Source organism: Urocitellus parryii, chromosome 4, assembly GCF_045843805.1.
Source record: "Urocitellus parryii isolate mUroPar1 chromosome 4, mUroPar1.hap1, whole genome shotgun sequence".
Taxonomy (NCBI): domain Eukaryota; kingdom Metazoa; phylum Chordata; class Mammalia; order Rodentia; family Sciuridae; genus Urocitellus; species Urocitellus parryii.
In genome coordinates, this window is record NC_135534.1 from 161,202,854 (window position 1) to 161,216,331 (window position 13,478).

The following is a 13,478-nucleotide window of genomic DNA, read 5'->3' on the forward strand; positions in this document are numbered from 1 at the left end:
TGTGCTTGTGATCACTGTCATACTTGAAAATTTTAATCACATTGGTTTATAGTATTGCTTAGTTATATTTTATAGTCATTCAGTTTGGGAATGAAGTTTAAGGTTAAAAAAAAAAACTAGACTTCACTGCTTTTCAGTGGTCCCTTTTCAGTAATATTAGTTAATTACATAATTTTCATTGCAAATTTAAAATTTGGTTAATTTTTTATAACTTTTTCTCCAGATGATCTTTCCATTTCAGTGGCAATGCCCATATATTCCCCTTTGTCCTCTTTCACTGGCTGGAGTGCTTAGTGCACCTTTACCATTTATAGTTGGAGTTGACTCAAGGTATTTTGATCTTCATGACCCACCACCAGATGTTGTTTGCATTGACTTGGATACGAACATGTTATATGTGTAAGTTGCTTCATTTTGTATTATCTCCCATTTATATTTTTCACTTTACATAGTTACAGCTTTTAGAAGACATCTAGCAATATGTTGTTTTTGAAATTTGTTAGTAAGTCTTCATGTTTAATATAGTAATTCTTAAGCAGAGAAGGTATTAGAATCTGGGAAATTTGTGTAGTTTACAAAAAAGTTTAATATTACAATATATTTGGTTATGTTAACAATGGCCAGGAGATATTTGGGTTTATCAAAAGAATATGGATTTGAAGAAAAGTCTGAACACTTGTTTTAAGAGCTTCAGAGATGACATGCTTTCTAGATTTAATTAAAAATCCATATGTAAGCAAAATCGATTTACCTGTTTTAGGTAAAGTTTAATCACAATGTAGGGTGATAGATACACCATTTTCTTAGTTGTCAGGATTTGAATAATATAAGGATCTCTTCTTTACTGCATAGAAATTGATATCAGAAATATCAGTAGTGGTACAGCTGAGGGTTTAGGGCATAGCATACCACATTAATAAAAGAATTAATTCTGGATAGATGCTTAAGAGCCGGTCCCCAACTCTTTGTCCCAAAGTGGGGAAGGGAAGGAAGTATTGGAAATTATTTTAAATTTCTTTTTACTTCCTTAGATCCTTTAGCACTTGAATTTTTTGCTCTTTCAGATTGATACTGAATAGATAAAAATCTTGGGTGAGGCCTGAATGGTCAGCAGTGGAATTGGGTGGGAAGATACCTGTATTTGAACCAAAAGAATATCTTCAGGAAGGAAGAAAACATTTGCTATAACTAAAAAAGTCATTTTCAAACAGATCTATCACTGTATTTTGAAATTATATAGCTGTAGTAGCTCCTTACTGGGTATATTTAGATTTATTTACAACATGTAATAAACTACCTGAATGGATTAAATATTTCTAATTGTACACATTTTCTTGTTTGTAAGCTACTCTGAAAACAGTTAATTCTGTTATGTATCATTGTAGTCCTTCTAGAAATGACTAAGAAATTGTAACTCAGATTTTTACCTTACTTTATTTATTATTCTGAATTAAGATATTACTTTAGAGATTCTAAATGTTGCCATTTTGAATAATTTACATTAGTAAAAATAGTGTTTTCTAAAGTCAATTTAGACTGATCAATTATACTTACAGAATTATGAAACTCTCCAGATACTAAAAGTGATGGTGCACACCTGTAATACCAGCAACTGGGGAGGCTGAGGCAGGAGGATCACAAGTTCAAAGACAGTCTCAGCAACTTAGTGAGAGCCCATATCAAAAAGTAAAAAAGTGAAAAGGGCTAGAGATGTGGCTTGGGAGTTAAGTGCCCCTGAATTCTATTCCTGGTACCCCTCCCCCCCAAAAAAGTCATAGAGAATAATGTAAATAATGTCAGACCAAGACAAAATAAAATATTACCAATAAAGTTGAAACCCCTGAATAATCCTCCACAATCAAATCTTGTGTGATCTCTCAGAGGTAACCATTATCTTGGATCTGGTGTTTATATAATTCTCACGTGTTTCAAAAACAGTTTATATGTATTAGTCTAAATGAGATTTTGCTTGGCATGCTTTAAACATTTTTTATATATAATGGTTTTCTTTATATCTCTAGTTTATTATCTTGGGGATCGAACTCAGGAGTACTTCAACACTGAGCTGCATCTCTAATCCTTTTATTTTTATTTTGAGACAGGGCCTCACTAAGTTGTTTAGGCTGGCCTCAAACTTATGATCCTGCTGCCTCAGCCTCCTGTGTTCCCAAGATTAATATTGATAAACATTTAGGTTTTATCTAGATCTTTGCAATTGTCAATGGGGTTTGTCTGTTCATTTGTTTTTCCCTTTGTACCAGGGATTGAACTGAGAGCTTTGTGCATGTTATGCAAGCACTCTACCAGTGAGCTATATTCTAGTCTGACAATGTCATTTTGATCATTGTGTACATATATCCTTAAGTACCAGGGTGAGAATTCCTCTGAAGTTTATCCTGGGAAGAGCTGATTGGTTGATTGGTGGGGAACAAGTATCTTAATAGCTTAAAAGCAGAATTTTCTCCCAAGTTTACCCCTTCTTCAGTGGATAAAATTCCTCTTTGTTATGCTCAGACTTTTATTTTTTTTCGCTAATTTGACAGTAATGGTATTTTACTGTGTCTTTAATTCAGATTTTTTAAATTAGTAGGGAATTGAGCATTTTAATTTTTTCCCCCTTTGGTATTCCTCTCATGAATTGGCTATTTCCCCCTTTTGATGCATTTTCCTGTTGGATTATTTGTCTTTTTTTTTTTTTTTTTGTGTGTGTGTGTGTGTGTATGTGGTGCTAGCAATTAAACCCAGGGCCTTGTGCATGCTAGGCAATCACTTACCACTGAACTACACGCTCAATCCTGAGCCTTTTAAAAAAGGAAACCATCTTTCTGTGTTCTTCAGGCTGGCCTTGAACTGTTGGGCTCAAGTGTTCCTTTTACATCAACCTCAGTTCCTCTGTGTAGATTACTGTTTTGTTTCATGTGGTGCTAGGAATGGAACCTAGGGCCTCATGAAAGCTAAATGCATACTCAGCCATGGAGCCAGCCCCTGTTTTTGGTTCTTGTATATAAAATGATCTGCCCTGAGATCGTGAACCATTGTCCTGCATAAAGTTGTAGCATTGTGTAGGTTTTTCATTCAACTAAACTTGATACTAGTGTCAAATGTGACTTAAGGATAGCATTGTTTTTTTCAGAAAAGTGATTATCATCAGATTGTTTATTGAATACTCAGTTCATTTGTTACCTATTGGTCTTCAGTATCAACTGTATTACATACCACTTTCTTTATTTCTGTGGATATGTTTCTGGATTACACTGTTCTTTGGTCTATTTCAGCTTCTTACCAGTATTATACTATCTTACTGACTTTAAAATTAAGTTGTCTAATCCATTGTGGTGGTGCATACCTGTAATCTCAGCTTCTTTGGAGGCTGAAACAGGAGGATCATGAGTTTTAGGCCAACCTGGGAAATTTAGCAAAATCTTGTCTCAAAAAATAAAAAGGACTTGGCATATAACTCAATGGTAGAACACCCTTGGGTTCAATCTCTGAACTGCAGGGTGGGGTTAATTGTATATATACCTTTTATTATATGAATTGTCCAAAACAGACCAATTTATAGAGCCAGAAAGCAAATTAATGATTGCCTTCTGATGCAGGGAAAGGGGAGAATAGGTATATTGGGGGACAAAGGAATGGGGTTTCTTTTTGAGTTGATGAGAATATTCTACAATTGATTTTTGAGTTGATTACACAGTTCTGTGACTATACTAAAAACCACTGAATTGCATGTTTCAAAGGGGTAAATTTTATGACATGAGTTCTCTCTCCTGAAGTTGTTAAAAAAAAGTTATGAGATAACTAGTCATGCTGGGCATGGTAGCACATGCCTATAATTCCTGCAGCTTGGGAGGCTCAGGCAGGAGGATCACAAGTTCAAAGCCAGCCTCAGCAGTTTAGTGAGACCCTAAGCAATTTTTAGACCCTGTCCCATAAAAAAAGCAAAAGGGCTGAGGCTAGTAGGGTTCACTGGTTAAGCAACCTGGATTCAGTCCCTGGTTTCTTCCCCACATCCCAAACAAAACAAGTCACCTTTACTGACGTTTTTCTTTAAAATTATTTTCACTGTATTTGGTCTTTTGCTTTTTCAAAATTAATTTTAATATCTTGTTAAGCTTCACACAAAGCTATGTTGTGATTTTGGTTAGAATTAATTTGGGGAAAATGCTTTGGGGGGGCGGGGTGGTGCTGGGGATCACACCTACAGGCACTTTACTACCACTGAGCCACATCCCCAGTCCTTACAATTTTTTATTTTGAGATAGTGTTTTGCTAAATTGCTGAGAATGGTCTCAAACTTGTGATTCTCCTGTCTCAGCTTCCCAATTTGCTAGGATTACTGGCCTGTGCCACTGTGCCCAGCCAATGATATATATTTTTTGATATAAAGTTTCCCTGTCCATAATTATAGTATTTTACTTCATTGATCTTTTAAAAAAATTTCAATAAGCATTTCATTTTGACTCTGCAAGGTGGCACATGCTTATTATCCCAGTTGACTCAGAAGGCTAAGGCAGGAGGATCGAAAGTTTCACCAGCAATTTAGTGAGACTTTAAGGAATTTAGAGAGACCCTGTCTCAAAATAAAAAATAAAAAGGGCTGTGGCATAGTTCAATGGCAAAGTGTCCCGGGTTTGTTCCCTAAAAGAGAAGAGAAAACAAATTCCAAAACAAAACAAAACAACAAAAACACCAACTTCACATTCTCTCCATAAAAATTATGCAGGTCTTTTATTGTTTCTTACTGTCTTACAGCAAATGGTATTTTAAATTACATATTCTACTTGTTAGTCACTAGGGTATAGAAATGCAAAAAAAAAATTTTTATATAGTGATTTCATACCTAACATTTAGAATTCTCTTGTCTAATAGATTCTCTTCAGTTTTCTGGCTATAGATACTTATCTATAATCCTTATATATTTTAAAATTTCCTGTTTTAATTCTCTGGTTAGGATTTCAGTGTAGTGTTGAACAGGAATAGTGATAGTTTACATTTTGTCTGGTTCCTAATTTCAAAGGGAATGCTTTGAACAGTTCATTGGAAAGTATAAGTGGTGTAAGTTGTGATTCTACCACTTCTGCCTCCTGAGTACCTGGGATTACTGGTATGTGCCACCAGAACCAGCCAGAGTTTACTATTTTAAAAATGCTAATTCAGTATAATTCTGATCAGAACATGTAGTATATGTTATTGACTATTAATTTATTGAGGTTTGCTTTAAAGGAAAGAATATGGTCAGTTTTTGTAAATATTTCATACAATAAGTCTCTAGAAATAAACAAAAGACCAATAAAGTAGGCAAGGAGCTGGGTGAAATGGCTCATACCTGTAATCCTAGCTACTGGGGAGACTGGGGGCAGAAGAAATGCCAAGTTTATGGTCAGTCTGGCCAACCCAGCCAGACCATATCTCAAAGCGTAAGAAAAAAGGGTGGGGGACATATGATATATCTTAGTGGTAGAGTGTTTGCCTACCATGCAAAAAACTGTTGGTTCAAGTATGGCAGTGAAGAGTACCCTGGCTCTATGTATGAGTATTGGATGTCTTATTGATTTTTGTCAGAAAAATTCCTTTTACTGCAGTGTCCTGCAAACTGAGAGGACCTTTTGCTCAGTTTATTCATATACAAAAGTGCACTGTATTTTTTGAAAAAGAGACTAGCTTTCACAGAGGTATAGGTTGGATTCAGTTTTTTTCAGAACCACAATCCAACAGGAAAATTGTATTATTTATGGAATGAAGCTCCATGTTCAAGGTCAAAGATGAAAAATGTTGCAATGCAGTCAAAAATCTGATAAAGGCAAAGATTTCTGATTATTTTTGATTAAATAAACATAACCTAGAAAAAAAAGTTGTTGGTTTGATCCCCAGTTAAATAATTTCATTAAATAAGAAAACAAAACAACAACAAAAAAAAAATGGGGAAAAAAAAGAAAGGAAGGCAAAGATTATGAAGTCTTTTTGTAGAAAAATATATAAAAAAATGATATGTGAACATCTCACCCATAATAGGAGAAATGCTAACATCACCTCTGTACTTGGATACTGCTTTTATATTTTCAGATTGGCTAAAAAAAAAAAAATCTAAAATGAAATGCTTAATAACACAGTATTCACTTGAGACTATTTGGTACAGGCAACCTTAAAAATATTATATTTATTTAGTGGTATTTGTCAAAATCACAAATGTGTGCCCCCCCCCTTTTTTTTGATACCAGGGATTGAACCCAGGGGCATTTGACCACTGAGCCACATTCCCAACCCTATTTTGTATTTTATTTAGAGGTAGGGTCTCACTGAGTTGCTTAGCACCTTGTATATATTCTTGATCTAGCACTTCTGCTTCTAGTAATGTATCATAATGTTTTATTTCATGTAAAATGATAAAAAGTTAAAAAAGTTACTTACTGTAGCATTTGTTTAAAGTAAAAAAATAAAAGTGAGGTGTCTCAGCCTTGTTAAATGGTATTCACATGCAATGGAATCCTACTCTAAATAGTACAAAATGAGTGAAAATGCTTTCTATGGAAAAGATCACAAAAGATAAATTATTAAATTAAAAAATTCAAGGTGTATAATTACATATTTCCGTGTACTGCTTGCTACTTGTGCAAAGAAGAAGTAGAGGATAAATATGTACTTTTGTTTGCTAATTTGGGAATGAAACATTTAAATGTATACAAGAATGAAACAAAATTTAATCGGTTTTCTCTACTGTTCCTTTCTTAGTTTGTTAATATTTTCTGTTAATACTTATTATTTCTTGGTGTCTAAGGTTTAGAATTGTTCCTCTTGTCTAGCAGCTTAAGCTGGAAATACAGATTTTTTTTTTAACTTTATGTCTTCATGGTGGTTATCTTTGGGATGGGAGGGAGCTGAGTAAATGGGAAACAAAGATATGTAAAAGTTTGTTTGTTTTTTTTTTTTTTTTGTAGTAGGGTAGTTTACCACTGAGATATATACCCAGTCCTTTTAAAATTTTTTATATTGAGAGAGGGTCTTGCTAAGTTGCTTAGGGCCTCACTAAATTACTGAGGCTGACCTTCAACTTGGAATCCTCCTGCCTCAGCCTTCTGAGTTGCTGGGATTACAAGTATAAGCCATCACATCTGGCTAAAAAGTTGTTTTGGAAGTGAGATCGTATTAACTATATTTTAAAAATGCCCGGTGGTTATTTGGACATTTGCTTTATTTATTAAAGCTTTGTTATTAGGTGAACTTAAATTCAGAATTGCTCTATTTTTTAGTTAAATAAGTATTTCTATCATGTACTTAAAAAAAATATTTCTGGTGCTCTTTGTATTAGTCTTTAACATTAATATAGTTGTGTTTGGTATATCTTTTTCCATACTCTTTTTTATTTTTTAATATTTATTTTTTGGTGTAGATGGGCACAACACAATGCATTTTATTTTTATGTGGTGCTGAGGATTGAACCCAGGTCCCACTGGTGCTAGGTGAGCGCTCTACCACTAAGCCACAATCCCAGCCCCCCATACTCTTTTAATTTCAGATTTTTCTCAATTATTATATATAAAAAATTAAAAATCCAGTATAATACAGGTACTGTAGTGCACACCTATAATCCTGGCAGCCAGGGAGGCTGAGGCAGGAGAATCACAACTTGGAGGTCAGCTTCAGCAACTTTGCAAGACCTTGTTTCAAACTAAAAAAATATAAAGGGCTGGGCGGTGTAGTTTTATGGTAAAACATCCCTGGGTTCAATCCCCAGTACCAAAAATAAACAAACAAAAAAGTCCACAACATCCAATTCATCATTTGACCAGTTTTCCTAGCACCTCTTGTTAAAAAGACTGTCTTTTCTCCAGTGTGTATTTTTGACACCTTTGTCAAGGATCAGATGAAAAAGCTGGATGTGGTGGCTTTAATCCCAGCAGCTTGAGAGGCTGAGGAAGGAGGATCACAACTTCCAAACCAGCCTCAGCAACCTAGTGAGGCTCTAAACAACCTAGTGAGACCCTGTCTCAAAGTAAAATAAAATAAAATAAAATAAAAAATAAATGAAAAGGGTTGGGGATGTTGCTTAGTAGTTAAGCACCACTGGGTTCAATCCCTAGTACCCATCCTCCCCCCCCCAAAAAAAAATTAGATGAGGGTAAATGTATTGGTTTATCTCTGTATCTTCTATTCTGTACCATTGATCTATTTGTGCTATGCAATTTTTGTTATTATAGCTCTGTAATATAATTTGAAGTCACATATTATGATGCCTCCACCATTGCTTATTTGGCTTAGAATTGCTTTGGCTATTCTGAGTCTTTTATTCTTCCAAGTGACTTTTAGGACTGTTTTATCTAGACCTATGAAGAATGTCTGGTATTTTGGTGGGTATTACATTGAATCTGTACATTGTTTTTAGTAGTGTGGCCATTTTAACAATATTAATTTTGCCTTTTCACAAACATGGGAAGTCTTCAGTATTCTTCAATTTCTTTCTTTAGTGTTCCATATTTTCCTTGTAAAGGTCTTTCATCTCCTTGGTTAGATTTATTCCCTAGGTATTTTATTTGTTTTGTAAATAGAATTGTTTTTCTGATTTCTCTCTTAACAGATTCATTGTTATATAGGAAAGCTGTTGACTTTTAAAGTTTTTATTTTGGAATTTGTTATTTTGCTAAAGTAGTTTATTAGCTCTAGCAGTCTTTTGGTGGAACATTTTTAATCGGCTAAATATAGAATCTTATCATCTGCAAATGGTGATAATTTGACTTCTTCCTTTTCTATTTGTTTATCCCTTTTATTTCTCTTGCCTAATTGTTCTGGCTAGAATTTCTAGTACTATATTAAATAGGAGTGGTGACAGTGGGTGTCCTTGTCTTGTTCCAGATTTTAAAGGAAATGCTTTCAGTTTTTCCCCATTCATTCTGTTATTGGCTTTGGGTTTGTTATCCATAGCCTTTATAATGTTGAGGTAGGTTCCTACTGTCCCTAGTTTCTTTAGTGTTTTATCTTAAAAGGGTGCTGAATTTTGTAAATGTAGTGTATATTTTATTTATATATGTTGTTATGTATTTATTTCCCTTAGTTTTTATTTATTTTTTATTTAATGAGTATGTTTGGTGCTGAGGAATGAACTCAAGGTCTTGCTTATGCTAACCTCACATTCTATGACCAATCTTCATCCCAGCTCTCCCTAAATATTTTAATATGGATGTTTAAGCTTAAAGATTAATATTTGCCCTTCATTCAAGCAGTAAACTTAAGTAGGCCTGTTTATTGCAGTGTTGAGGATTGAACACAGTGTGTTATCCTAGGCAACACTCTAACCACTGAACTATATACTCCCTTCCCCACTTTTGAAAACATCCTTTCACTTTTTTTTTCTTTTCTTTTCTTTGGGGGAGAGGTACTGGGAATTTGAACCCATGGGTCCTACCACTGACTATATTCTCAGCCCTTTTTTGTATTTTATTTGGAGACAGGATCATGCAGAATTGCTTAGGGCCTGTCTGTGTTGCTGAGGCTGGCTTTGAACTCATGATCCTCCTGTCTCAGTCTCCCAAGCCACTGGGATTATAGGTGTGTGCCACACCCGGCCAACCTTTCACTCTTATTGGTGAATTTTACAATTCATGGTCCCTTAGATTAGATTAAATGCAGTTTATTACCTCACAATACCCCTTGAATGTCAGGTACATTATCATCCTCATTTTGCAGATAAGAAAATTAACAGTTAAGTGAGTTGTACAAAGCCACACAGAGATGGTAAATGTTAGGATCAGGTTACAAATTGATGATTATCTGAATAGTAACAACACTTTTTAATTTGGGGGAGGTTAAAGGCACTAAAATATTAGAAGTTCATAAAATGAAAGAAATTGATCAGGGTTAAATTTGACCTGCTATCAGTTTTAAAACATGCTTCTTTTAGAGAAATATTAAAATATATATATTTTACATAGAAGTGTTCATTCTTTTATTAGTCAGGTGTCCTTCCTTGGAGGGTGTGTTTGATTCTGTGCTGATTACATTAATGACCAGAGAATACTTGAAGTTAATTTCTTGGAACATGCTGATAATGTAGTTAAACACCTCAGCCTATGCCTAAAGGTTGGCAGGCCTATATTATTGGATTCTCAGGGGGAGATCCCTCTTCTCCCAATAGAAATCTAACCTGAGCCAACCTTATAAGGGCCCCAGTTTTATTTGAAGATCTCAATTCTAATACCCTACTTGATGGGACTCAGACTGTCTCCTGTCCTCTGAAGACTTTTATTTGTTTTGGTACCAAAAACTGATCTTTCAGGTGCTTAACCACTGAGCCACATCCCTAGCCCTTTTTATTTTTTGAGACAGGGTCTCACTGGGTTGCTTAGGGCCTCACTAAGTTGCTGAGGCTAACTGAACTTGCAGTCCTCCTGCCTTAGCCTCCCAAACTGCTGGGATTATGGGCATTTGCTCTCTGAAGACTTTTTAAAAGATCACAAGTTTGAGTCTAGTATCAGCAACTTAGTGAGGTCCTAAGCAATTTAGTGAGACGGTGTTTCAAAATAAAACGTTAAAAGGGCCGGGGATGTAGCAAAGTGTTAAAGTGCTCTGGGTTCAATCCCCAGTACAAAAAAAAAAAAAAAAAAAAAAAAAAAAATCCAAGACTCTTTTAATCCTTAGGGCACATCTGGCCATGGTGTTGATGTTACTCTGGGGTTTATCGAAGACTTCCTAATTTTCTTGCCAGCTGAAGTATAAATAATATTTATGCTAGTTTTTTCAAAGAAGAGTTTTTTTCAAGCCATTGTGTCTACTATGTTATAGTCTTATAATAAAAAATTCTATAAAGTAAGCTTTTGTTAATGCTTTCTAAAATGGTCATTTCTAGCTGGATGTGGTAGCTTATGCCTGTAATCCCAGTAACCTGGGAGGCTGAGGCAGGAGGATGGAGAGTTCAAAGGCAGCCTCAGCAACTTAGCAAGGCCCTAAGAAACTCAGTGAGACTCTGTTGCTAATAAAATATTTAAAAAGACTGGGGATGTGGCTCAGTGGTTAAGTGCCTTTGGTTTCAATTCCAGGTACTACTACTAATAATAATAATAAATGAAAAAAAACCTGTCATTTCTATGATTTTGCATATTTAGCATTTTATGATCATAGATTATATTGAATAATGGTGTTGTGATTGATCTTTTAATGACTGAGAAATAACTAAATATACTTTTAATCCTCACTTAAATTCCTATTAAATTAATTCATTCATTCATTTGGTATTGGGGATTGAGCCAGGGCATTCTACCACTGAGCTATATCCCCAGCCTTTTTTATATTTTATTTGGAGACAAGAAAGTTCTCATTAAGTTGCTTAGGGCATTATTAAATTGCAGAGACTGGCCTTGAACTTGTGATCTTCTTGCCTCAGCCTTCTGAGTCACTGGGATTATAGGCATGCACCATTGTGTCCATCAGGCACATAGTATTTTAGAATAGGCTTGTGGTAACTTGGGTTTCAAGTCAGTTAGAGCCAACATTTAAAATAGTATAATTTGAAAATGTAACTTTTGAAGTAAGACTTTAATTCAGTATTATATTGCTAACTATAACATTGAAAAATCTTTGTTGGAGAGTTAGAATGAGGTAGGTAATCAGATTTTACTGAAGCAGACTGAAATGAAGAGAAGTTCTTGAAAACCACGTATTCCAGCTACTCAATATCAGTTATAACTTCAGTAAAAAGTCCTTTCCCCTTTCTTTTTTTAATTTTTTGTTTAGTGAAAGCAGATTATGAATAACATTTTATTAATTATGTTCTTATTCAATAGATCAGATGAAAAGAAGAACATGAACTGGAAACAGCTACCTAAAAAGCCATGCAAAAATCTACTTAGCACTTTAAAGAAACTGTATTCCCAGCTATCTACAGGTAAATGTGAGGGTAAAGAATTTAGGGAGATTAGGTGTTGGGATCAGCCCCAAAGTAATTTTTTTAGTGAAAGAATATATTTTACTCGAAGTGAGTCTCATTACATAATAATATTTTAATAATAAAAATTAATATGTAATTAATGATTTTTTTTTCAGCACTTGGATTGAACCCAGCAATATTTTGCCACTGAGCTACATCCCCAACACTTTTTATTTTTATTTTGAGACAGGGTTTTTCTAAGTTGCTGAGGTTGGCCTCTGTGAGTGTTGCTGGGATTACAGACAACCACCACCTTACCTCGCTGATTCATGATCTTTTGAGCACATTTTTTGTGCCTTCCTGCTTGACCCTTTCTGGTTAGCCTCTGTCATTGATTTCTTTACGTTAGCAGAGAAGAATTTCAAGAAGTGATAGGCTTTATTTTGACTATTTCCTAATCAATCACCATTATGTAAATAGATACATAAATTAATATCAGTTTTGTTTTTACTTCCTTTTGTCAGTTCACCGGAAAACTCAAGAAGGTTCAGCCATTGAAATGACTCCAATTGAAGCAGATTTCTCCTGGCAAAAAAAGATGACACAACTTGAGATGGAAATTCAAGAGGCATTTTTGCGATTTATGGCATCTGTTTTAAAAGGATATAGAACATATCTCAAACCAATCACAGAGGCTCCTTCAAATAAAGCCACAGCTGTAGATTCATTGTTTGATCGACAAGGTGAGTGGCATGGAAATTACAGTTGCTTTTAATTTAAGTGAAAGATATTTTCGGGGCTGGGGATGTGGCTCAAGCGGTAGCGCGCTCACCTGGCATGCATGCAGCCCGGGTTTGATCCTCAGCACGACATACCGACAAAGATGTTGTGTCCGCCGAGAACTAAAAAAATAAATATTAAAAAAAAAAAAAGAAAGATATTTTCTACTATTTTATATTGCTACCAAGAAATATTCACTAAAATTCTTAAAAATTAATATTAAAATACAGTGAACTAAAATACTTTCTTTGACAAGAAAGTAATTGAGGGCTGGGGATGTGGCTCAAGCGGTAGCGCGCTTGCCTGGAATGCGTGCGGCCCGGGTTCGATCCTCAGCACCACATACCAACAAAGATGTTGTGTCCGCCGAGAACTAAAAAATAAATATTAAAAACTCAAAAAAAAAAAAAAAAGAAAGTAATTGAAATGATGGATAGGGATATGGAATTAATATTGGATAGGCAGGAAAGTGAAGACAGGAGAGTATAGGTGGAAAGTAAAAGCAACAGTAGATTGGAGGATTCCCACCCTACCCCACATATCTTCACCAAACGATAAAATGTTTGGTGGAAGTAGCTTAACTTTGTAGAAGCAAACCAGATAGGCAAGATACTCTTTTTTTTTTTTTTTTTTGGTACCAGGGATTGAACTAAGGGACACTCAACCACTGAGCCATATCCCCAGCCCTGTTTTGAGACAGTGTCTCACTGAGTTGGTTGGCACCTTGCCATTACGAGGCTGGCTTTGAGCTCGTAATCCTCCTGCCTCAGCCTCCCGAATTGCTGGGATTACAGGTGTGTGCCATCGTGCCCAGCTAAGATACTCATTACTTGTAATGGGC

General features: G+C 35.1%; 1 protein-coding gene across 3 annotated transcripts in view; it reads left to right on the forward strand.

The window, feature by feature from the left end:
* Positions 1 to 13,478, forward strand: part of Dennd4c (DENN domain containing 4C) — a 104,570-nt gene that overhangs the window by 42,671 nt on the left and 48,421 nt on the right. For all 3 annotated transcript variants that reach the window (XM_077797048.1, XM_077797049.1, XM_026397569.2), the window contains 3 exons: positions 224 to 399; positions 11,775 to 11,875; positions 12,382 to 12,600. In XM_077797048.1, coding sequence (XP_077653174.1) covers positions 224 to 399; positions 11,775 to 11,875; positions 12,382 to 12,600 — 496 coding nt within the window. The remainder of the gene's footprint in view (positions 1 to 223; positions 400 to 11,774; positions 11,876 to 12,381; positions 12,601 to 13,478) is intronic.